The 22956-nt window shown below is 41.5% G+C and overlaps 1 protein-coding gene across 1 annotated transcript in view; it reads left to right on the top strand.

Annotated features, from left to right (window-relative positions):
• The window catches only part of DEAF1 (DEAF1 transcription factor), a 45038-nt gene extending 23137 nt beyond the window's left edge, over positions 1-21901 (top strand). Inside the window, 7 exon segments of the mRNA XM_077818223.1 lie at positions 4539-4789; positions 9074-9149; positions 9152-9181; positions 14965-14987; positions 14989-15030; positions 16683-16772; positions 20034-21901. Coding sequence (XP_077674349.1) covers positions 4539-4789; positions 9074-9149; positions 9152-9181; positions 14965-14987; positions 14989-15030; positions 16683-16772; positions 20034-20138 — 617 coding nt within the window. The 3' untranslated portion in view covers positions 20139-21901.
• Positions 21902-22956: the final 1055 nt, after the last annotated feature.

Below are 22956 nucleotides of genomic sequence, written 5' to 3'. Positions count from 1 at the left end.
CTTGTCAAATATATTGATTTCAATTACGACACAGAATACAAAGTGTACAGTGCTCACTTTATATTTATTTTTTATTACAAATATTTGCACTGTAATAAAATAAAAGAAATAGTATTTTTCACCTAATACAAGTACTGTAGTGCAATCTCTTTATCATGAAAGTTGAACTTACAAATGTAGAATTATATAAAAAAAAAAAGGCATTCAAAAATAAAACAATGTAAAATTTTAGAGCCTGCAAGTCCACTCAGTCCTACTTCAGCCAATCGCTCAGACAAACAAGATTGGTTACAATTTGCAGGAGATAATGCTGCCCGCTTCTTGTTCACAATGTCACCAGACTCTGAGAACAGGTGTTCACACGGCACTGTTGTAGCCAGTGCTGCAAGATATTTACGTGCCAGATGTGCTAAAGATTCATATGTCCCTTTATGCTTCAGTCACCATTCCAGAGGACATGCGTCCATGCTGATGACGAGTTCTGCTCGATAAGGGTCCAAAGCATAGCGGACTGAAGCATGTTCATTTTCATCATCTGAGTCAGATGCCACCAGCAGAAGGTTGATTTTCTTTTTTGGTGGTTCGGGTTCTGTAGTTTCCGTATCTGAGTGTTGCTCTTTTAAATCTTCTGAAAGCATGCGCCATACCTCGTCCCTCTCAGATTTTGAAAGGCACAATCTTAAATCTTGGATTGAGTGCTGTAGCTATTTTTAGAAATCTCACATTGGTACCTTCTGTGCATTTTATCAAATATGCTGTGAAAGTGTTCTTAAAACGAACATGTGCTGGGTCATCATCCAAGACTGCTATGACATGAAATATATGGCAGAATGCAGGTAAAACAGAACAGGAGACATACAATTCTCCCCAAGGAGTTCAGTCACAAATGTAATTAACACTTTTTTTTTTAATAATGTGTGTCATTGGGGGGAGGGATAGCTCAGTGGTTTGAGCATTGGCCTGCTAAAGCCAGGGTTGTGAGTTCAGTCCTTGAGGGGGCCATTTAGGGATCTGGGGCAAAAATTGGGGGTTGGTCCTGCTTTGAACAGGAGGTTGGACTAGATTGACCTCCTGAGGTCCCTTCCAACCCTGCTATTCTACAATCAGCATGGAAGCATGTCCTCTGAACTCGTGGCCGAAGCATAAAGGTGCATACGAATGTTTGGCATCTCTGGCACATCAATACCTTGCAACGCCAGTTACAAAAGTGCCCTGCAATGCCTGTTTTCACTTTCAGGTGACGCTGTAAACAAGAAGTGGGCAGCATTATCTCCTGCAAATTATAACCAAACTTGTTTGTGTGAGCAATTGGCTGAAGTAGGATTGAGTGGACTTTGTTTTATTTTTGAATGCAGTTATTTTTTTGTACATAATTCTACATTTGTAAGTTCAACTTTCATGATAAAGAGATTGCACTACAGTACTTGTATTAGGTTAATTGAAAAATACTATTTCTTTTGTTTTTTACAGTGCAAATATTTGTAATAAAAATAAATATAAAGTGAGCACTGTACACTTCGTATTCTGTGTTGTAATTGAAATCAATATAATTGAAAATGTAGAAAACATCCAAAAATATTTAAATTTCAATTGGTATTCTATTATTTAACAGTGCGATTAATCACAATTAATTTTTTGAGTTAATCACATGAGTTAACTGCGATTAATTGACAGCCCTAGTATTAACATTTGCTTTTTGTGCCTAGTATACTCATAGGTGTCTGCTTTGGCAATGGCAAGCTATGCTGGGGATTACTAGCCTGCTAAAGCTGAAGGCTCTGCTTGTTTGTTTTTGTTCTGTGAATCCTTGCCACCATGGGTTGTTTCATCTTAATAGCCAAACATAACAGCAAGAGACTTGGTGAATATATTGACAGGGAAAAATTATTGAAATAAAGTACCAGATTGTGTTGCCACGCTTTCATAGCTAACAGATCTGATTGAGTAAGGCCATTTTTTGGTGGATTTTTAGATACTCATTCTAAAATGATTACAAGGAGGGTTCCTCAAATTGAGTAAGATTTCACTGGGAACTGAATGTGTTGAAGAACACAATTTGTGAAACTGTGCAATATAACAAAGGGGGCACTTAATCGATCCCTTCTAGGCCAGTTAGCGGCTCCAGCAAGGTTCCCCGGTGAAAGTAACTTCACCAGCACAGTGCATTCAGGGTGTATCCAATTGAAGAGGAAGCCAGAAATCTGTGACAGTGCTGAAAGTTACTGGATCTAAAGAGATGCGAATGAGAGGTTCCTGAGTGCAGTCAGCCACAGATGCTGTGGATTGCAAGGTATCTTATGTCATTGAATGGTTCATTCCAAGCTAACTTCAGTGAACCAGTGGAATAATGTTTTTTTTAACATTTAATGTAAACTTATTTCAATACTGGATGCCCCCCCTCCACAGCCTGGTTAATAGCAGGAGTGACTGTTTTCCTTGTAAATCTGGGATTAATTCAGTTTTCATTTTATCACTGCAGTTCATTTGGCCATTTTTAACACTCCAAGATACTCTTCCTGTGACTAACACAATAGAAATACATATATGGATAGCTAATATATTTTGAAAGTTGGTGGGATTTTGTTAAATTCCTTCGTACACCTTTTTAGCAATATGGTAAATATGAAAAATTCATGGCTGGGAGCAAAGAGAAGTGATATTTTGTTCTTTCTAATGCACCGTTGCTGTAGCAAGTGTGTCTGACTTCGCCATAATTAGACTCCCAGAGAGATTTAGAATATAAATTTTGGGACGGTGCAGTTATAGTCTGTTAAATGTTCATCGTTCTGTATTAATCTCATATTTTGCTAAACATTCCATGCTACAGTGAATGCTAGTGCAGCCAACCTCCCACATGTTACATGAGTCAGTTTGACATCGTGAACGCTTGCAAAAACAATGTGTAAGAATTTGTGGTCCCTGCTTTGCTTTGTGTTAGTTCAGATGACAGTGAGTGAAGAAGGAACATGTAGCAGTGGGGAATTGCCTGACTACCTGAACTTAGTTTCCAGATGTTCTTACATTTAGGGCTATTTTTAAAAGGTGTAGAAGTGGGGTGTGTGTGTAAATGTTTTTAATGGGAGAAGGGATTGGCTGCACTCCTCTGCAACACAGTCAGCCTTAACTGTCTCCTAACTAATTGCTTCATGTGAGAATATGGCAAATAAGGATAGTCCTGGCTGTTGCATTTGCTCCTGCTTATTCATGGCTCTGTGACCTGTGATTGTACTTCTCAGGTCACAGCCCCATCTGCTTATAACAAATAAAGCTATTACCTACAATTCAGGCCTGCCCGTCCTTCCAGTTATCCAGTGCTGATAAGAATATGAGGATAATAATTTATCTGTGTTCTCCGGAGCTAGAAGTGCTCTTGTTGTGGTCCTGTTCCTGCTACGCTGGCTCACCGGGCTGACTCCACCTGTGAATCTAAGATCAAGAGTGTATGCAATGTGAACAGATACACTTTATCCTATGTGACTCTGCTCAACTCATTTTATGAAGGGTATAGTTACAGACTAGCATTCTCAATTCTCTGAAATTCGTCACCTACTTCCATTTTAGGCAATTAAGTAAGAGGCCTGATTTTCAGAGGAGCTGAATACTCCCTCGTACTGACCTTAACTGAGCATCTCTGAAAATCAGACCTTCCTTAGGTACTTAAATATGGAAGTAGATTAACTTTTAGCATGCTCCAATTTTGAATATTTTGGCTACAGTACAAGCCTGCCCATCTCATTGCACCTTTATCCTCCTCCATAAGGTTTCTAGAAGAATTGCAACATTTTCCAAGAATGGGAATTTCATCCCTCAAAGAGCTTTTCAGTATATTCAGGGTCCTGTGGATTTTGTGGCCTGGGATTTTTCTCAGAATTATGCTGCAGAGTTATATTCTGGAATTTCAGCTATCATTTAAAACAAAAACAAAAATGTATCTAGCCCTCATGGTTGTGAAGCAATCCTCTTAAATGTGAATCAGGTGTAAATGAATGCAGTTTGTTGTCTTGAGTTTTGCAGACAGCCTGAAACAATAGCTCTGAGTGTGAACTGCCTCCACCACACACATTCATCTTAATATGTAGCTAGCTCTGAAACTCAAAGTTGACAAATGTCCACCTTAACTATTTTGTTGCTGATCATTGTAGCAGAAACAGCCAATTACTGTGCTGCTCCTAGGGCCCCAATCTTTTTTCCATGCCTACCTAGGTTCCAAAAAGCTCAGCTGTCAAGTTGACTGCGTTAGGTTTCACTAGAGTTGCACTGTAGCTAATTCCCTCCCTAATAAGTCATAGGTTTTACAGACCCCTCTGTCACCGTGAGTTAAGTTTTTCAAGGGCATATGTTCCTCAGTCCTCAAGTTTGAAAGTTCCACACGGGATCACTCCACACACCTCTGTCACTAATCTGTTGAGTGGCTTGATCATATTTGTTTAACTGGGTTTTGGTTAGATTGAACTTCTAGCTGAGATATGAAAAGAAGCATCTTGTGGAGTTGAAACACTTCAATCCTATGTGCTTTGTTTTGTTTTCTTAATATTCAGTGTTGACGTCTCTTCCTGCCCTGGCTGTGCCACCCACTACCCCCACCAAAGCCATATCCCCCTCAGTGGTGAATGGACTAGAGATGACAGAGCAACGGAGCTGGCTGTACTTGGAGGAGATGGTCAACTCCTTACTGAACACAGCCCAGCAACTGAAGACCCTGATTGAACAGGCTAAACAGGCCAGCTCCTCCTTCCGGGAGGCTGCTGTTACTCAAGCAAAAATCCAAGCCGACGTGGAGAGGAAAGAGGTAACAATGCTGGAAGAGATGACATTGCTCGAGTCTGTATTATCTTTGTTTCCGACTACTAAGTGAGCAAAGTGCTACCTTACTCGGCTTCCCCTGTGGTTGGAATGAAAGATTGACTAATGAGGATAGTCTCAGAAACCTCGAGTCCTATTCATCACCCCTGCAGGATCCTCATAACTTCTGTTGAAGTCACTCAGTTACTCGTGTCTTGTGGTGGGGGAAGAGGGCACTCTGGGATTCTAAGAAGCTGAGGGTGCTACGGAAATAGTTTAAATTCTTGCTTCAGTGGTCACAGATTCTGAGCCCTGGCATCGAGGATCAGTTGGTGTCTGGGAAGGGGATGCTGATTTCATGCAAGACCTATATACCACACAACTAAGAAATAGCAAAAGCTCCAACTGCTTAACTAGACAGTTACTCTGCTTTCTTTATGGCAAACGAGCAAACATTTAAAAGATGCTACTCAAGCTGCTGACTTCCTGCTAGAGGAGCAAGGGATGGGGCAGTGGCATGTTACTGAGCAAAGTGTGTTTTGTTTTTGTTTTTTGGGGGAGGAGGGGAGTTTACATTGGGCAAAATGTTTATTCAGCAAATTGTTGTCTTATTTACTGCTGAATAACAAAGTGTAGCTAGCATCTATTGCCATGGATACGAACTTCTGATACTGTCAGAGCCATTGCTGACTCCAGCTCTGTGGGTCTCCTAGATAAGGGTATAGAGAGAATCCATGAAAGACCGTGTCTGGCAGGACTTCGATGCCAGAGCTGAGAGCTAGCAGGACAGTCTGAGCAGGATTTTAGTTACTTTAACAAAACTGACTTTTGTTTGTACTGAGAAACAGATTCTTTCTTGATTAACACACACATGGGGGGAGAGGGGGTTAAGTCTCCATTGCATTCCAACTGGTGTAGTCTTTTACACCTGTTCATAGTGTGTGCAAATGCTATTTTCTGATTTAGCACCCAAGTTATATAGATGTAAGGACTACATACGATATGAGGCATTGGAGAATCCGACCCACAGGTCTTTGAGGAGATATTTGCAGGCACAGATGTTTTTATTGTTTTATAATTTGTTGTCTGTTTGTTTGTTTTTCCCCCTCTCCAGTTTATGCCCTGTCTTTCCTCAGGGCTCCCAGATGAAGAAGGCTGGTTGGGGCTCTCATTAGAAGGCCACTGATGCTACGCACACTTTATATAAAGGCATCTCTGATGGCAATACAGACTGCTACCCTCCCACCAGGGCTGCGTTTACTCACTTCACTATGCTACTCCTATTCTCTGCTGGCACAGGAAGTGAGGGATCAAATCCAGCTGTTGCACAGCAGTTCAGAGCGCTAATTTACAAGGGCAACTGCTGTGAGCCTGTGAGAGAGAGTGACTTTTTTGTCAGTAACATATACCCCCAGCTGTACCATCTCTGCCTCTTACATTCTTATTTTGTAATATGTTGCTGATACTCGTGCTGCTGAGTGGCACTGCATTCTTTTGAGAAATTGTGTAGGTGATGTGGTCATTTATAATGACCCTTAATAACAATTGTAAAACTCTTACTTTTGTGGCTGCACAGATCCCTTTACCCAACCAGAAAAAATACTAATTTTCTTTTGGGTCTGCAAAACTTATCCAACCAATAATAATTGGAATCGGTGCTTCCAGGTTTGTCTAAATTAACTTTTTCAGCAAATGCCTTCTGGAAAAAATCAGAGACAAGCTGGGGGAGGTAGTATCTTTTACTGGATCAACTTCTGTTAGTGAAATAGACAAGCTTTTGAGCTTACACAGAACTCTTCTTCAGGTCTTTGGAAGGCACTCAGAGTGTCATGGCTAAGTACGATGTGGAACGGATTGTTAAGTATAAGGAGTTAATGCATGTTGCAAGAAATCATTCAAGGTGAAGTGTGCGGTTAAAACCTCTGCAGTCATAGGAGAAAGGAGGGTTACTGGGTTCTGGATTGTTGTAATGAACCATAAATCCAGTATCTTTATTGAGTCCATGATTTTTAGTGTCTAATGGAACCAACTGCAATAATATCTGGAAAAAATGAAAACCCTGCTAAAAAGTATAATAAAAGTATGTGGCGTTATTGGTAAATATATTTAAGCAAAACAAATCTGGATTATTTTTCATGTAGCTATTTCTTGATTTATATTTACTCTAGGGAATTTCACTGTAGGGAAGAGCTCAGGGTGCATGGGCAGGGATCATAACATTGGCATTTATTTTAATTATTCTCAAACAGTTGGGCTTTCCACTTTTAATTATGTTGGTCAAACACTGTCTGGATCTGACAATGTTGAAAGCCAGTTGTCTTAGTCTGTAACACAAGAACCTTTTGTAGCTGAAGTAAACTTTCTGATACTTAAGATGAGCATGGGGTGGGGATCTTGCAGAGACTGCTCCATCACAAGTAACTGCTACTCTAATTGAGTTTTCAAATCTCCACAGTTCAGTGTTGGACAGGAACCTTGTTTTGTAAATATCTACTTTACTTTTTGCATGAACCAGCTAAATGTAAAGAGAATCCATTCTGTAGCAGTACCTGGAATGAACAGAGCAAATGTGCATTTTCTATGTTCAGAGAATCCCCACTGGTTAATGTAGAGTTGTAGACAAATCAGGAGGGGCTTTCATCAGTTTTAATTAACAGAAATGCTGAATGTAGTAGCTATCTTACCTCTGTTCAGGATCACCACCAGTTTTGTGCAATCGCTTTGCAGTGCTACGTTTTAAGTATTTTGAAATGAAAGATCTTTTCATTAGATAAGAAATGCAGAGCAAGCCCAAATAAGGGATTAAACCAGAACAGAGCTATGGAGTCAGATCTTCCTGGAATGTGAATTTAACACACAACAGGATTAAAGAAAAAAATCTGTTAGATTGGAAATCAGCCGGCTTCCACTAATGGGTTGTTCAGTAACAAGCTTTGTTGCTACAGCTGTTAATACAAGCTTCGCTCTTTGCACATCTGCAGAATTGTTGCTCAGTTCAGCGACATGACTCTTATCTTGGCATTTGACACCTTATATGTAATGCTTAGCTTAGTTGAAGTGTGCATTCACTGGTAGGAGAAGAAAGCAAACTGGAAAGTTTGCCCATGTATTACCTTTGATTTAGTCTTTTTGGATAGTGAGAAATAGTGAAGCTGTGTTGATATCACTATTAAAGACAGGCTAATCCTTAAATATTGCAAATGAACCATGCAATTTCCAAATGACAGCAATTTAATTGGTGTTGCTGAAGTGAATCAAGCTGTGCCATGTACAGTAAAGTGGTATTTGCTTTTCTTGTGTTGAGATCTGTAGAATTCATAACCATGTGAAAGACAGACTTCCACTTTCAGTCATTGTGGACTGAAAGAGAGATTTGTGCTGGGGCTAGGTCTTCATTTGTTACTTGACCATTGATTTGAAAAAAACATTTGCAGTCAAATTATTGACATAGACCTTCCTTCTGATATTCTGTACTAATGTTACTGTCTGATGATGGTTCATTTGAGTCACTGGAATGTTTTTTTTTTTAAATCTTTTTTTAAGGGGTGGAGGTTGCAGAGAGAGAATTTTTGGGAAAGGGGACTTGCTAAATGTAGCAAATAAAAATATATTCAGCGTTGTGTCATATAAATTGATGAAAGCCAGCAAAACAGGCTTTAGGCTGCAGTTCGTTCCTTAAAGTCGTCTGTTGTGTCTGAGTTGGGCAGGAGTGGTAGATCACTGGGTATACTTAGGAACCTGTGGCAATCGCTAGACACTAGATAGTTCAAGTGAGTGTGTGGGTTTAAGGCTGGACTGTTTAAGGCTGGCTTCTTTCTTTTAGAAAGAAAATTCATCCAGATACAGTAACGGAATATATATGAAGACAACAAATGTTCACATTTTTAAAAGGAATATTCGAAAATCCATTCCTCCATCATGTATCTCCCAAATCCTGTGTTCAGATGTTTATTTGCCTCTGACCAATGATAGCATCACAGATCTCATGCTCATAGCCGGAAAATGCTCCAGTTTAGATGTTTGTGAAGCCCTCAGCTGTTACAATGGAAATGTATCAGAGTAACAGCCGTGTTAGTCTGTATTTGCAAAAAGAAAAGGAGTACTTGTGGCACCTTAGAGACTAACAAATTTATTAGTGCCACAAGTACTCCTTTTCTTAATGGAAATGTAGGATCACAAACTCCAAACTTGTAAGTTGAACATCTCAAATATTTTCTTTTAAGATATAATTGTAATTTTTAAGTCTACGTATATATTCAGGGACTAATTTTGACTGTCCTTTTTTTTTTAGTTGATAGAAATTGGCTTAAGGAGCATGGTTTGGTGGGTAAAGTACAGGACTGGGAGTCTATTCCAGGTTCTATTTCCGCTCTGCCACAAATTTCTTATGTGACCTTGGGTAAGTCACTTAATGGCTCTGTGCCTCAGTTTCCTCATCAATAAAATAACAGTAGTATTTACCTCACAGAGGTTTGGTGAAGTCTTAACAAGTGTTAGAAAAGTTTTGAGAGAGCCCTGGATGGAAGGCATTATTGAAGTACAAAGTATTAATCCAGGCCATTCCCAGTCATTTTGAATCACATCCCACCTTAGCACTTCTTTTTTTCTTTTTTTAACTTGAAGCATCCACCCTTTACAATAGCAAGAAGAATACTGCCACCTCCTGTTGCTAATGTGTTTGTTTTGAGCATACTGGTCAGATTACTGCTTCATCAAAATGCATGTCAAATGGTGCTATAAAAACACCCCTCACCTTTTAAAATGGAGTGACGCTGCAACTCCGTACACCAGATCATAACTCCACTCACTCAGATTTGGCTCAGCCGTTCCTCCGTCATGCCAGCAAGGAAAGCTCTCTGCCATCCCATGCCTCCTAGCTCTGGGTGGGGTGTCCTGGACTCCCCCTAGTTGCATCCCCGCTGAGTTCAGGTTCTCAAAAGTGGGGGGGTAATGGCTGTTTAGCCCCTTTATTTCTGGCACCCATGTCTGTGCCCCCTAGAAAGTCTGACATCACCCTCCCCTGGTTGAGAATCTATGTATTAATCAGACACTTTTTTTAAATTATCCTCATAGCAGTTTTTTAAAGCTGAAAAATAAGATTCCACCATTTACTGTAGCAACCCCCTTGGCGCAGTTACTGTTACAGTAGAACTGTCTCAGTTTGCACACCAGAGTGTCTCATGCAGGTAGTACTGCCTCAGTGCTACAAATGGTTAGGATGCGTTGTCAGTCCATTAGAACCATTACAAATTCGCTGTAATTTGGTGTTACTGGTCCAGAGCATTGATACACATATACAGTGTTGATCATGTCTGAGTTTCAAAGTTTAAATAACTCCAGCATTTTAAAACTATAATGAAATCAGTGTTAAAAGCTACTTTTTATTATGCATCACCCCAAAGGTTTTCTGAACTGAGACCACTTCTACTATCTCTCTGCAATCAGAGACTTCCTAGAACTAGTCCCAGATATGAGACACTGACATCTGTTGAAATACTTTGGACCTCAGTGCCCATAAGACACACCCAGTATATGTGAACATTTGGCGTGCATGCAGCTGATACTTTAGTTCTGTGTATGGCTATATGTTTTCACATGGAAACGCCAGACATCATTTGCATACGGTCAGCTTATTGTGAGTGACAGACAGACATCTGTGTTTTGGCTAAAAGTGATCTCGCACGTTAAAGAAAATCCTTTTTATCACACGTTAAAGAAAATCCTTTTTTTATCAACTATTGGTATTTCATGTGTTTGTATAAAAATGAAGGTCTCAGTATTTGTGTTTTAAACAATAAAATATTTATTGGTGTCCAGGAAGTATGATTTGATATTTCATATTTTGATATTCCTGTTTTCTAATCAAGTAAAATTCTCAGCCACCCTTATTGAAAGACCCTTAAAAGACTACATTTGATTGGTAACTGAATTCTGGTTTCACCGTGTCTTTTTGTTTAAAAAGAGTGGGATGATGGTGGGGGATACTCTGCATTTAAAGGTTGAGGATGCTCAGCATTTCATAGGAGGTGCTTAGAATGTTTCAGGATAAGCCCAAAAGGAATGGATGAAAGGCACAACTTTACACAAAGCCCGAAATGCCTGCAAAATCTAACATTTTTAGTGTTTGTTAAGCTGCCATTTAGTTCGAGCAGGTTTTAGAGAAAATGTAAACCCACCAAAAATCCGTTCCCATATTCTGTGCAAAATGAATACTGTTTAAGCCATTAAAAAAGCCCAAGACCCTAAGCCAAAGATATGAATATAAAATATCATTCCTCTGTGAATTAATGTAGAAAAACAATAGAAAAAGTCCCATCCCTTCAATGTAACACTGCTAGAGGGGATGCTACTTTTAAAGACCAGGCTAAAGATTAGATCATTTAACAGCTGGATTGTCTGAATTCTTTTCCTAGAAAGATTGAAACAGATCAGGGCAGGAGGCATGAAATTAAATGAAAAAGGGTCCGGCATTTAAGGAATCTAGGTGTACACAAAAAGTAGTTAGTATATGGATTATGCTACATAGGACAGCAATAGGCACAGTTCAGATCAGTGGTTCTCCAAATTTTTCTGGAGACCATATTATAAGAGAGAGAGTCTCTTGATTCAGTTCCACACTCAGTTTCCCTCTGCTTGGGTCTCAAGTGGCTCAGTTTCTGCAGACTGCTGATGGTCTGTGGCCCGTAATTGGAGGACTCCTGGTTCAAATAAATTAAGTGGAGGTGAAAATATCTTCATCTGCGTATTCCAGGAAGGAGTGGGGCCTAGAATGGGTACCTGATAGCTGTGCTTCCTGGTGGCTATCCTATATCTCTTCACTGAAAATTAGGTAGGGGAAAAGTCCTCTGCTATGGAGCTCACAGCCTGTGGCAGCCCCCTAGAGCTAGAATTCATTGGCTATCAGCATGGTGCATCTGTTTGTGTGACTGTGTAGACCACTGCTGAGGGGTTTGTTGTGGCTGGTTTGGACTGCGCTCGTGTGTGCATGTGTTGGAGGGGAATATTTAACATGCTGCACTTAATCTCAAAAAAAATATGCTGGAATTGTAAAAGGTTCAGAAAAGGGAAACAAAATGATTAGGATTATGGAACGGATGCCATATGAAGAGAGATGAATAAGACTGGGACTTTTCAGCTTGGAAAAGAGATGACTGAAGGGTAATATGATAGAGGTCTATAAAATCATGACTGGTGTGGAGAAAGTAAATAAGGAAGTGTTATTTATTCCTTCTCATAACACAAGAACAAGGGGTCACCAAATGAAATTAATAGGCAGCAGGTTCAGAACAAACGAAAGGAAGTATTTCTTCACATAACACACAGTCAACCTGTGGAACTGCTTGCCAGAGGATGTTGTGAAGGCCAAGGCTATAACAAGGTTCAAAAAGGAACTTGATACGTTCATGGAGGGTAGTCCATCAATGGCTATTGGCCAGGATGGGCAGGGATGGTGTCCCTAGTCTCTGTTTGCCAGAAGCTGGGAATGAGTGACAGGGGATGGATCACTTGATCCTACTCTGTTCATTCCCTGTGAAAACACTGGCCACTGTCGGAAGACAGGATACTGGGCTAGATGGACCTTTGATCTGACCCAGTATGGCCACTTTTATGTTCTTAATTGCTGTCATACAGACCAGAGCATTGAGTGCAAAAAAAAAAAAAAAAAAAATTATAGAAGCAGTGTGGCATTTTCCCACACTTCACGTTAGCTAATTGGTATTATAGGTAGTTTGCCTTCCACTTGATACTACAAGGCCTGTTTTCACCTTCCTGGAAGAACATGCATTTTCTTTCCAGCATGACTCTTTGCCTCTCTTGCGCAAATAAATATCTGGCAAGGTGGCGAAAGAGCAAACACTAGCTAGAATGTGGAGGTCAGACCCAGATTCTCAGCTGGTGTAAATTGTCAGTTCCAGTCTGTCTCAAGACTTGAGGTCACCCTTTGCCCAGGAAACGTCATTCTGATTAAAACTGACTCCAAAGTAGAAACACAATCTCTAAGTAGTGATTATTGTTGCTGTTCCACTGAGGTTGCCTTTAGCTTGGACAGAATTTTGGCATCAAATTCTAGGCAGAAAATTGTACTTATTAAATTCTGCTGCAAGTATGACTCTGTTCACTTGTGTCTAAGCAGGACTAGAAGTATTAAAGATTCTGTGCATGGTACTTTGCATGCTACATAGATTGAGTCTCTTCATTTAATAAAACCAGAGCTAAACCAAGCCTCTTGCTATAAGGGGTGAGATATTTCCGTCTATTATTCTCCAGCTCCCAAGAGTTTCTTAATTTGATCCCATGTCATGGTAACTTAAGGATTTCTAAGGTTGTAGTTTCACAGGAACGTAAATGCCTTGATGCCAGGTCATAAAGATGATCTGAAATTAAGCCCTTAATCTGTTTCAGTGTTGGGGACCTATTCTCAGGTAAACCTACTTTTCTTTATGGTGGTATATCAGGGGTTTTTTTTTAAACTCCCCTGAGGTTTAACTCTGGGTCAGCACTGAATCTAATCTGGTTTCACTCCTTCCTTATGTGGACCCACGGGAGGTTGGGGGGAGAAGAGAACATCTGTTGTACTCAGAAACTGACTGGGGGGGAAAAAAACTGAAAGTCCTCTGAGACACACCCAATGCGAACTGCTTTGTGACCGGTTACTTATGCCAGCAAATACGAGACAGCAGAGCAGATGGCTGTACCGCTGCATCTCAGAGAAACCAAGTTACAGACCTGGTCTGATATTTAAAAAAAAAATCCAGCTTTGCCAGTCTGTCCTTGCCAAATGTGTCTACTCGGTTAGTGTGAAGATTATAGTAAATCCATAGGGTTTTGCATGCATGTTCTTTGACTTGACTAGATTGGCATTTAGTTCTACTAGGGTAGCTGGACTGCAGTGGAGCCTTTACCCCCACTTTTGTTTTTGTATTTTGGGGGACAGGATTGCACAGCCCAGTGTCGTTTCTAAAAGGTTTGAGACATTTATTTTGTCTGGTTTTTTTCCCCCTGTTCTCGTTTATGGGCTATTCCATTCCTCCAGAGTCTATCTGGTCTCCCTGGGTACGTCTACACTGCGATAAAAATCCTGTGACACAGCCTCAGCTGGCCCGGGTCGGTTGACTCAGGTTTGTGGGGCTCAGCTGTGGGCTAAAAATTGCAGTGTATACATTCAGGCTGGAGCCCAGTCTCTGAGACCCTCCCCCTGCATGGGGTCAGAGCCCAGGCTCCCGCACGAGGCCAAATGTGTACACTGCAGCCCCAGCTCTGAGACTCAGTGCTGCAGTTTTCTATTGTAGTGTAGATGTGGATTTTTAGTGGTCTGAGGCAAATTTACTCAAGCGAAATTTGACTCAAGCTAGTGATCATGAAATGCCTTTAGCCGTATACCATTGTTACCTGCACTGCTTCTTCTGGTAAGTGTCATCTCATGCAAGACTCAGCCCTGGTCTACACTTACAATTTAGATTGATCTAGCTACATGTGTATAGGCGTGTTCACACCCCTGAGTGCTGTAGTTAAGCCAACCTAACCTTCAGTGTAGACATGGCTAGGTTGACAGAAGAAATCTTTCATCAACCTAGCTACCGCCGCTCGGGGAGGTCAGGTTTCAGAGTGGTAGCCGTGTTAGTCTGTATCAGCAAAAAGAACGAGGAGTACCTGTGGCACCTTAGTTAGTCTCTAAGGTGCCACAAGTACTGCTCATTTTTTTTCTGGGGAGGTCAGTTATCTAAATCAATGGAAAAACCCCTTCCATCAGTGTGGGAAGCATCTACACGATGTTGTGCATCCCTAGTGTAGACATGCCCTCAGACACCCAGTTTAACGGATGAGCTCCTGTTTGGGTGGAGTGGAGAAGTGGGATTGCTTTAACACTGTGGTTACATGACAGTTACATGAGCAATTAACCGGGATGTCTGATCAAAGCAAAACGTCTTCATGCAGGCTCTTTTGCTTACCTCGAGTGGACCCCACAGTGTCACCTTCTTTTAAGGAATGGTAATGGCTCATTCAGATGCCCCCAATCCAGTAGTGCAAAAGAATGAGCTCAAGTAATGGTATCTTTATTATTTATATTACCACCACGCCGAGGCACACTAATCATTTGATATAAACAGCTCCCTGTGCTGCCACACCTTACAATCATGATACATTTACCAAGTAATGGTTCCAATGTCTCTTTCATTGCAGCAATATCAAAACCAGTTATTTCAACAAACGGAAGATGTCGATGGTAAAACAGAAATTATCATCAAGGTAAGAACAAGACTGCTGTTGCAGCCTTTAAATCCCAGCTGTAAATGTCACATGCTTTAAGAGTGTTCTTTAGCAAAGACTGACTTTGCTGAGGATCAGTGGGGATGAGTTCACATGAGGTGTGGGAGCTTTAACTCTCTCCCTGGCTTTTATGCATTTATGTCTGAACGTTAGCACTATCTGAATATAGTTTTATTGAACTGGCTTTATTTCTAGGTATGCAGATAAGATGCAAACAGACAGTGTGAATGAGCTGAGTGTTAATAGGGGTCTGGATGTTAAATCAGTTGTGCCTGAAAGAGAGAAGCAGCAGCTAAACTAAATATGGCTTGTGTTAATGTTGCCGCAGTGTGACAATATATTCACAGCCAAGAACTACTTCCTGTGATGGCATTACACCATTGCTCCGACTTGCTAATGACACATCAGTAATTTGATGAGTTGGAAACTGAATGAGCTGTAAAAAAATGTACCCTGACTGCCCGGGTTAAGTGATCCTCCCACTTAAATATACAGCTCTTTTCATTTTTAATTGAAGTTTTATTGAGATAGGGATAAAGCAATGGACATCAAAATATTTATGAAGCTAGGTGTTGCAGTTACAGAATCCATTCATCCTTTCTGTATGAAGAGAGATGGTGCAGTTACCCCCAGGTTCTGGGTCTGTGCTTCTAAAATAGCCTTTTTTCCTTCTGTCTCTCTTCCCTGTTAGGAAATTGCTGTTTTGATCATATTAGCAATCATGTTCTTTTCAATTAGTAAAGCCAGGAAAGCGGAAATTCAGTCCTCATTTTGTCTTCATGTGCCTAGATGTTGCTTCACATAATGTTCCATGTATGTAGGATTCCCCCCCCCGCCATTGTGAAAATCAGAGAAAATTAAATGTGGTGTGTGAGCCAGCTATTTGAACTTCCATGCACACCTTTCTATCACAGTCAGGGCCAGTAATAAACTGGTGTAAAGGAGCTAAGCACACTGGTAAAATAAAAGTTTTTGTTATGTATCTGTAATGAAAATTGGGGAGCCCAGCTGGGGGTTAGAGTATATCTGTCTGTGACGGTTCCACTAGAGCGATGCATACTTAACGCTTACCTGCAGCTAATTTTAGATGAAGTTCCCTTTTCCAAGCCTGTTTGAGTACCTGGTCCATTCTTGTTAAACCCTGAGTTTATCTGAAGGAGGCTGAAGGGTTAAACTTCTGCCTGGAGAGAGATGTAAAGAGCTTGTTGGTGGATTCTGAAAGGAATCCACTGTAACGAAGAGTTGTATATACCTCCATTGGCTGACGGCGTGTTCAGGTACATCAGGTCAGCTTAAGTAAAACACTGTGGGAGGAGCCTCTGTGTGATACATTGCAAGGTTTCCCCAATGTCCCAGGGTCTGATTCATAGCTTTGGGTCTCTGTTTGCTCTTCAGAGAGGCAGACGGATGGAGTACTGGGAAATCGCTATGCTGGTTCAAAATTGTTTTGCTTTCTGAAGGGACTTAAGCTAAGATGGAAGGGAGAGTGGATTTCCAAGACTGTTCCCTGAGCCATTATGCTGCTTTTACCTTTTCACTGCTATGAGCTTCAGCCTTCAGACTACTGTTTGAGTTGAAAGCATCTAGCTTTTTGTCATCCCTGACCCGGCCACTTTGTCCTTTTTTTGCAGCAGTCCTGTGTAAACTGTGGTCGGGAGGCAATGAATGAGTGCACCGGATGCCATAAAGTCAATTACTGCTCAACTTTCTGCCAGCGGAAGGTAATGGATTCTTTATAAGTCACAGATACCACTGTCTAAAGGCAATCAGCATAGCTGGCGAAACAGGTTCAAGCATGTACTGAATACCCCCAAATAAGCAGGGTAAAAAGGACTGGCCAGCATATTAGTATATGTGAGCTTATCTTCTAATGCGAGTCTACAGTTTGCAGACCTGACATATCACTGGCTGCTGTTCACACTGTAACCTCAGCAGGCACTCAGCATTACACCCATGACTGAGAACATACAGGCTGCCTGTAAGAGCATGGTCATTCTTGTTCTTGGGGAGTTTTTCCCGCATTTTTTAGGTTATTCGTGTTTTTTCTGTTTACCATCCCCAGGGTCTGTCACATCTTGTAAGTTTGTCAATCATATTTTTTTAAAAGGCAAATGTACAACTGGGACGTATGTGTCCCTATAGCCAGCCTGCCTGCATGTTCCAGTGCTGAGCTGTGGTGGTTGTGACGTCACCAGCAGAGAGCATGCTGGGGCAGTATACCAAACAGACCCTGCCAATCAGAGAGAAGCCACAGTAGAGGTGAGGAAAATGAGACCATTTTCAGTGAAGTTCTTCTGTTTATGTGCATCATTTATCTGTATCGCAGAAACTAAAACTTCCTTTAAAAAGAGATTAAGGGTAGTTAAGTGTGACATCCCTCATCATGCAATCCCTAAAAAAACAAGGAAATAAGTTAACTGTCCCCTAATGCTCGCACGACACATTTCCACTGACTCTGACAGACTCCGCATTGTCATTAGGAGTCTCCTTCAAGTGCCAACTGATAAAGGAAACACACTCACACAACACGTTAATCTCCCTCATGGTGTAACACACAACCTTCATTGTAACCTCATGCATGCCCCATGTATACACTGCACACTTAACCTGTGCCTGCGTGTCAATTACATGTTCATTGATGTTGCTACCACCCCTCTGTTTGTAATATTTGGAGAGGGTTTTCTAAGATTGGCAACTCACCTGTTCAAGGTGAACTCCCAAGGTAAAATAAAAATCCAGGTCAGGCCTGAAACAGGTCCTGACCCCCTCACCAAGTGAATTGTCAGGCACATGAGGCTGTGACGGCTTGCATTTTTCTATTAAATAAACCTTTTGTTTATTTTTACCCCAAACAGGTCTCTGTTGTGCAAACTGTGGGGAGTGTGTCCCACAATGACCTGCTAAAGGGGTCAGGTTTCACTCCGTCAGGGGTGATGAACCGAAGGGGAGAAGTCTGAGTGTCTGGGAGTTAACAACATAGGGTAGATGGATTTGGGGAGATTCTGGATCAGAAGGGCTGCAAGGCATAGCTAGGCTGGGGGAAGCCAGGATCAGACCTGTATGCTTATAGGCTGGCTGCTGGTGTCAGGGCTCTGACTCATAACAGCATCACACTGAGGCACTCAGGGTGACAGGGCAGGTGGTGATAGAACCCCTCACTGGCCTGAGTGATCCCCAAAATGTCACAGAGGCACAGAAATAAGATTTAATGTGTACCCTGCCCTGGCTCTTCCTGCTTTAACAACTTGCCAGAATACATTGGTCTGTGGTGTTACTGATACCATAGGTAGCATGAGATCTCTGCCATTGGTGATAATACAAATTAATGGATTGTGGCATGGTTTAAGCAAACCAGGAAGTAACTCAGGGTTTCCCAGGAGGGAAAAACAAATATGGAAAGGTGTGGTGGTATTGTGTGACTTTTAAACCAACCTGGGATAATCTAAGCCCTATACCCAGGTGTACAGACACTCTTTTCCCAACCTGTGCATTATACACCCTTTAACATTAGCTTTAATAACATTTTAAATCTTCTGTGCTGTGTGTTCCTCACGTCTTGTTTACTGGCACATTTTGGACCTGTTCTTGCCAGAACTTAAAGGTGAACCAAAAATTTAGTTTAGCCAGTTATGTTCTTGGAGCATGTCCTAATTCAGTCCGGTTGGTTGAAGCCAAATACAGTGAGAACAAACAATTTTTTAAATACTAAACAAATTTAATGCTCTTCTTGTATCCTGTTTGCCTGGTTTTGACTTGAATAGTAATTACTGCTGTATTTCCCACTTAGAATGCAATTGTCAAAATAGTCAAAAAATGAATGAATGTTTGCTGCAATATCCTCCTAAAACCTACAAGTCATTTTCCTGAGAGTCTCAGGGCAGCAGTCCCACCAGATTACCTCAACGTAACATACACAACATAACGCAAGCTGTTCACTGTAAAATACTGAACAGTCACGATTTCACTTTCTTACTAGACAATGCAGGTGCCTTCTCCAAATGAACAAAACACCTCGCCCGCTGCTGATGCTGAAAAAATACAGTACAGTAGTTTAATCCAGCTATTTGTAGCTGCAACTCCAAACTCTATCTTCTCTTGCTGGTATATATTAGACAAGTTCATTTATGATCTGCCTCCTTCCCTTCCTGGTCTGTGATCCCATCACATCTCATGAGCTAAGCAGGGTTGGATTTGATTAATATTTGAATAGGAAACCAGCAGATAAGAGAGGATATTACCAGAGAGGGATATTGGTCAAGGCCAACTGTCCCCTGTTCATAGTGAAACAGTGCCCCAGCACAATGCGAGAAGTGTGCTGTGTTGTTTTTCAGATGAGGGTTACAACCAAGGTCCTCCTCATTTTGTGATAATTAAAACTCCTGCTGTGTTTTTCACAATGGTGGGGTAGCTGACTTGTGTCCTGACTAAATTCCAATTGGGAGAATTGACCTTCTGCCTATTTAAATTCCCTTTGTGATTTCAGTAGGATATTTTATTCCTTATGTCCTCTCCTAAATTGGTATTGTTTTCTGTGCACTGTTAAGCAGTGGCTGAATTTCAGCCCAGTGTCAGGGGAAGCGGTTCCTTAATACGGTTTATAAAGCCTGATAAATATTTACAGATTCTTTGAGGAAACAGACATTCTATAAAAATAAGTTCTCAAGTCCATATCTGGTGCTACTGCTGTTCGCTTTCACGAGATCATACAGGGTACATCTACATAGCAGAAAAGACCAGCAGTGGGGAATCTCGGAGCCCACGTCAGCTGACTTATGCTTGCGTAGCAGAGCTAAACAGAGCAATGTAGAGGCTCTGGCTGGAGCCCAGGCTCTGAAGCCCAAGTTAGTTGATCTGGGCTCTGAGAGTAACTGCCACAGATTTGATTTTTTTTTTTTTTTTTTTTTTTTTTTTTGCTCTTTAGATATACCTACAGTCTCCTGCCGCTGTCTCTTTTCACATTCTCTCTGCGTGCTCCTTTGCAGGATTGGAAGGATCACCAGCACATGTGCGGTCAGTCAGCCACAGTCACAGTGCAAGCGGATGAAGTGCACGTCACAGACAGTGTCATGGAGAAAGTCTCTGTCTGAAAAATCTACTTCTGAGGTCCCAGAAAAGAACAAGGGAAGGTGCTTGGCTGGATCAGCAAGCTGGATGGGAGCTCGTATTGCTGGATGTCTGGAAACTGAACTCTTCTCTTCAGGGAGCTCGTCTTATGAAGATGCTTGAACACTGTGACATCATTTGCATTTTGGAGGTCTACACAGAATCTTAGCAAAGGAGACACTAAAGATATGTGAACTGGGAAAAATAACTAGACTTGCTGATCAGGAGGCCACCCTCACTTGAAGGAATTTTGGACTGTGAAGTTAAGCTTGCAAGACTTTGAAACCCCTCCGTTGCAGATTACAATGTTAGAGCCATCTCTCTTGAGGGCCATCTACAGTGGTTGGAGCGAAAGTTAAGATGTGCCAGTGTTCCATTCCACCCCATGCTACCCTACCTCTCATTTGAAAAAACAAATCTTCCTTCATTTGTTTAATTTAATTGTCTTTAAAAACGTACATCATAAACTATATTCTGTCATTAGAAGTCCTTTTTCTGATTCATTTTTTCTTCCAGGGCAAAGTTTTACATATTGGAAATTCTGCATGTGTATATAAACAGAAGATGTCATGTTGTTAAACAAAATACAGTGAAATCATGAAAGCACATATCTGTAATATTCCTTTTACACCAAGTGTGTTTGCCAGAGCACCATTAAACAGACAGCGTGGACATATTTTGCTCAGCACAGTAAGGTGAAGTTTCATGACGCTGGTGTTTCTCAGCTGCCTTTTTGTGGCAGCCGTCTTGCCAAAATTGGATCTAGCTGAGCCAAAGTAAGAGTATAAAATGGTTTCTTTCCTGGCATTAGTGTACTGACATCGGGACTTCACTGCAGCGATTAAAACAAAATGCTGAACCATTAAGTAAGTCTCTACAAAAATGGCTAATTCAATTAAATCCCTTTTAGTGACTTAGACTAGCCAGGCTAAGTGTCCCAGACTCCTGTGTAAGAGTACAGTAACTCCTCACTTAACGTCATCCCGGTTAACGTTTTTTCGTTATGTTGTTGATCAATTAGGAAACATGCTCATTTAAAGTTGCGCAATGCTCCCTTATAACGTTGTTTGGCAGCCACCTGCTTTGTCCACTGCTGGCAGGCAGAGCAGCCCGTTGCAGCTAGTGGTGGGGGCTTGGAACCAGGGTGGGCCGGCAGCCCCCCTATCAGCTCCCCGCTCCCGTAAGTTCCCTGTGCGGCAGCCACCCAGCAGGCCATCAATTGCCTGCAGTTTAGCTGTCCCTCCCCACACTGCCATGTGCTGCTCCTGCCTTCTGCCTTGGAGCTGCTTGCTGTGTGGGGGGGAGAAGAAGGGGGCTAATGTCAGGGTGTCCCCCCCCCCCCTGCTCCTACCCCCTGCTTACCCCATCACCATAGAGCGGGGGGGGACATGACAGGGCTCAGGACGGAGGGAGCTTGCTGGCAGCAGCTGCTGTCTCAACATGCTGATCTACTTAAAAAGGCAATGTACTTAGAGTTGAGCAGCTTACTTAAAGGGGCAATGCACATCTCTCTCTCTCTGTCAGCCATGCTGTCTCCCCTCCCTCCATGTGGGCTGCCTTGTAGAGTGTGGGGCTACATTTACAACAATGTTTTAATCCTTGAGGGCTCAGGGGAGTGCTAGATCATCATCTAGCAGTAAGACATTCCCTGGGAAATACCCTCTTCGACCCTCTGACTCCACCACCTCAACCAAGCTTCACAATCATCATTGCTGTATACAGTATTAAATTGTTTGTTTAAAACTTATACTGTGTGTGTGTATATATATATTTGTCTTTTGTCTGGTGAAAAAAGTTTCCTGGAACCTAACCACCTCTATTTACATTAATTCTTATGGGGAAATTGGATTCGCTTAATATCGTTTCGCGTAAAGTTGCATTTTTCAGGAGCATAACTACAGTGTTAAGCGAGGAGTTACTGTAATACACTGACCTGAGGCTTGCCATCAACCTGTGAAAAATTCTTCCTCAGTGCTTTTTTTGATACAGGCCTGGAACCTTCTACTGATGTGCCTTAGCCATTGTTTCTGTTCATTGAACATGAACTAGTGTCACTCATCATAGAGCTGATGTCCTGGCTTAAAATTTAAGCACAGTCCCAGTCAGTAGACTGACACATGGGCAGAAGTGAGGGGACTGATGCAAGAACTGTTTGGTGAAACTCCATGACCTGTTATGTAGGAGGTCAGACGAGATGATCATAATGGTCCTTTCTGGCCTTATAATCTAGGGACCCTAAAGTTATTGTAATAGTAAACCAGTATTTATTTTAACAAGGTGGAAACTGGTTTGTAATCTCTCATGTTGGGCTCCTGTACTGCTGGTATCACATATGGTCTCTCTTGAGTAAGATTGCTTCTACCAATAACAGTCTCTTGTCTGGAGCTCCAGCTGCTACCAAGAAGAACTGGATGGTTTGGAAGATAGTTGTGATGGAACATGAAGCCCTTTTCCATAGGAGGATGATTGAAATCCAACACAGGTTGGTGGTAATGATTATCAGTCGCTATCTGATGGCTGTCTGGCAGTCTGTGTGAAGAGTTATTGATCTCAATCGAGAACATATTGGGGAAAAGGAAATATTCTGTGACTTCTCATAGGTAATTGGAGCATATTCAGGGTGGCTTGGCTTGTTCCTTTTCATGACCTAAACTATGCTTGGTTCCCATTCTTGGGTTGGTCCCCCATCTGCTTAATAAATGCTAGAAAGCAAAACTTTCTTGAGATACTTCTGAGTTCATCAGAAGCAAAGTTGTGGCTTCAAGTTAGTGTAAAGCTCTTGACAAAGACATTATCTTATTT

Source organism: Eretmochelys imbricata, chromosome 6, assembly GCF_965152235.1.
Source record: "Eretmochelys imbricata isolate rEreImb1 chromosome 6, rEreImb1.hap1, whole genome shotgun sequence".
In the NCBI taxonomy this organism is placed as follows: domain Eukaryota; kingdom Metazoa; phylum Chordata; order Testudines; family Cheloniidae; genus Eretmochelys; species Eretmochelys imbricata.
Note: the sequence above shows the minus strand (reverse complement) of the source record. Positions and strands in the feature narration are given on the sequence as shown.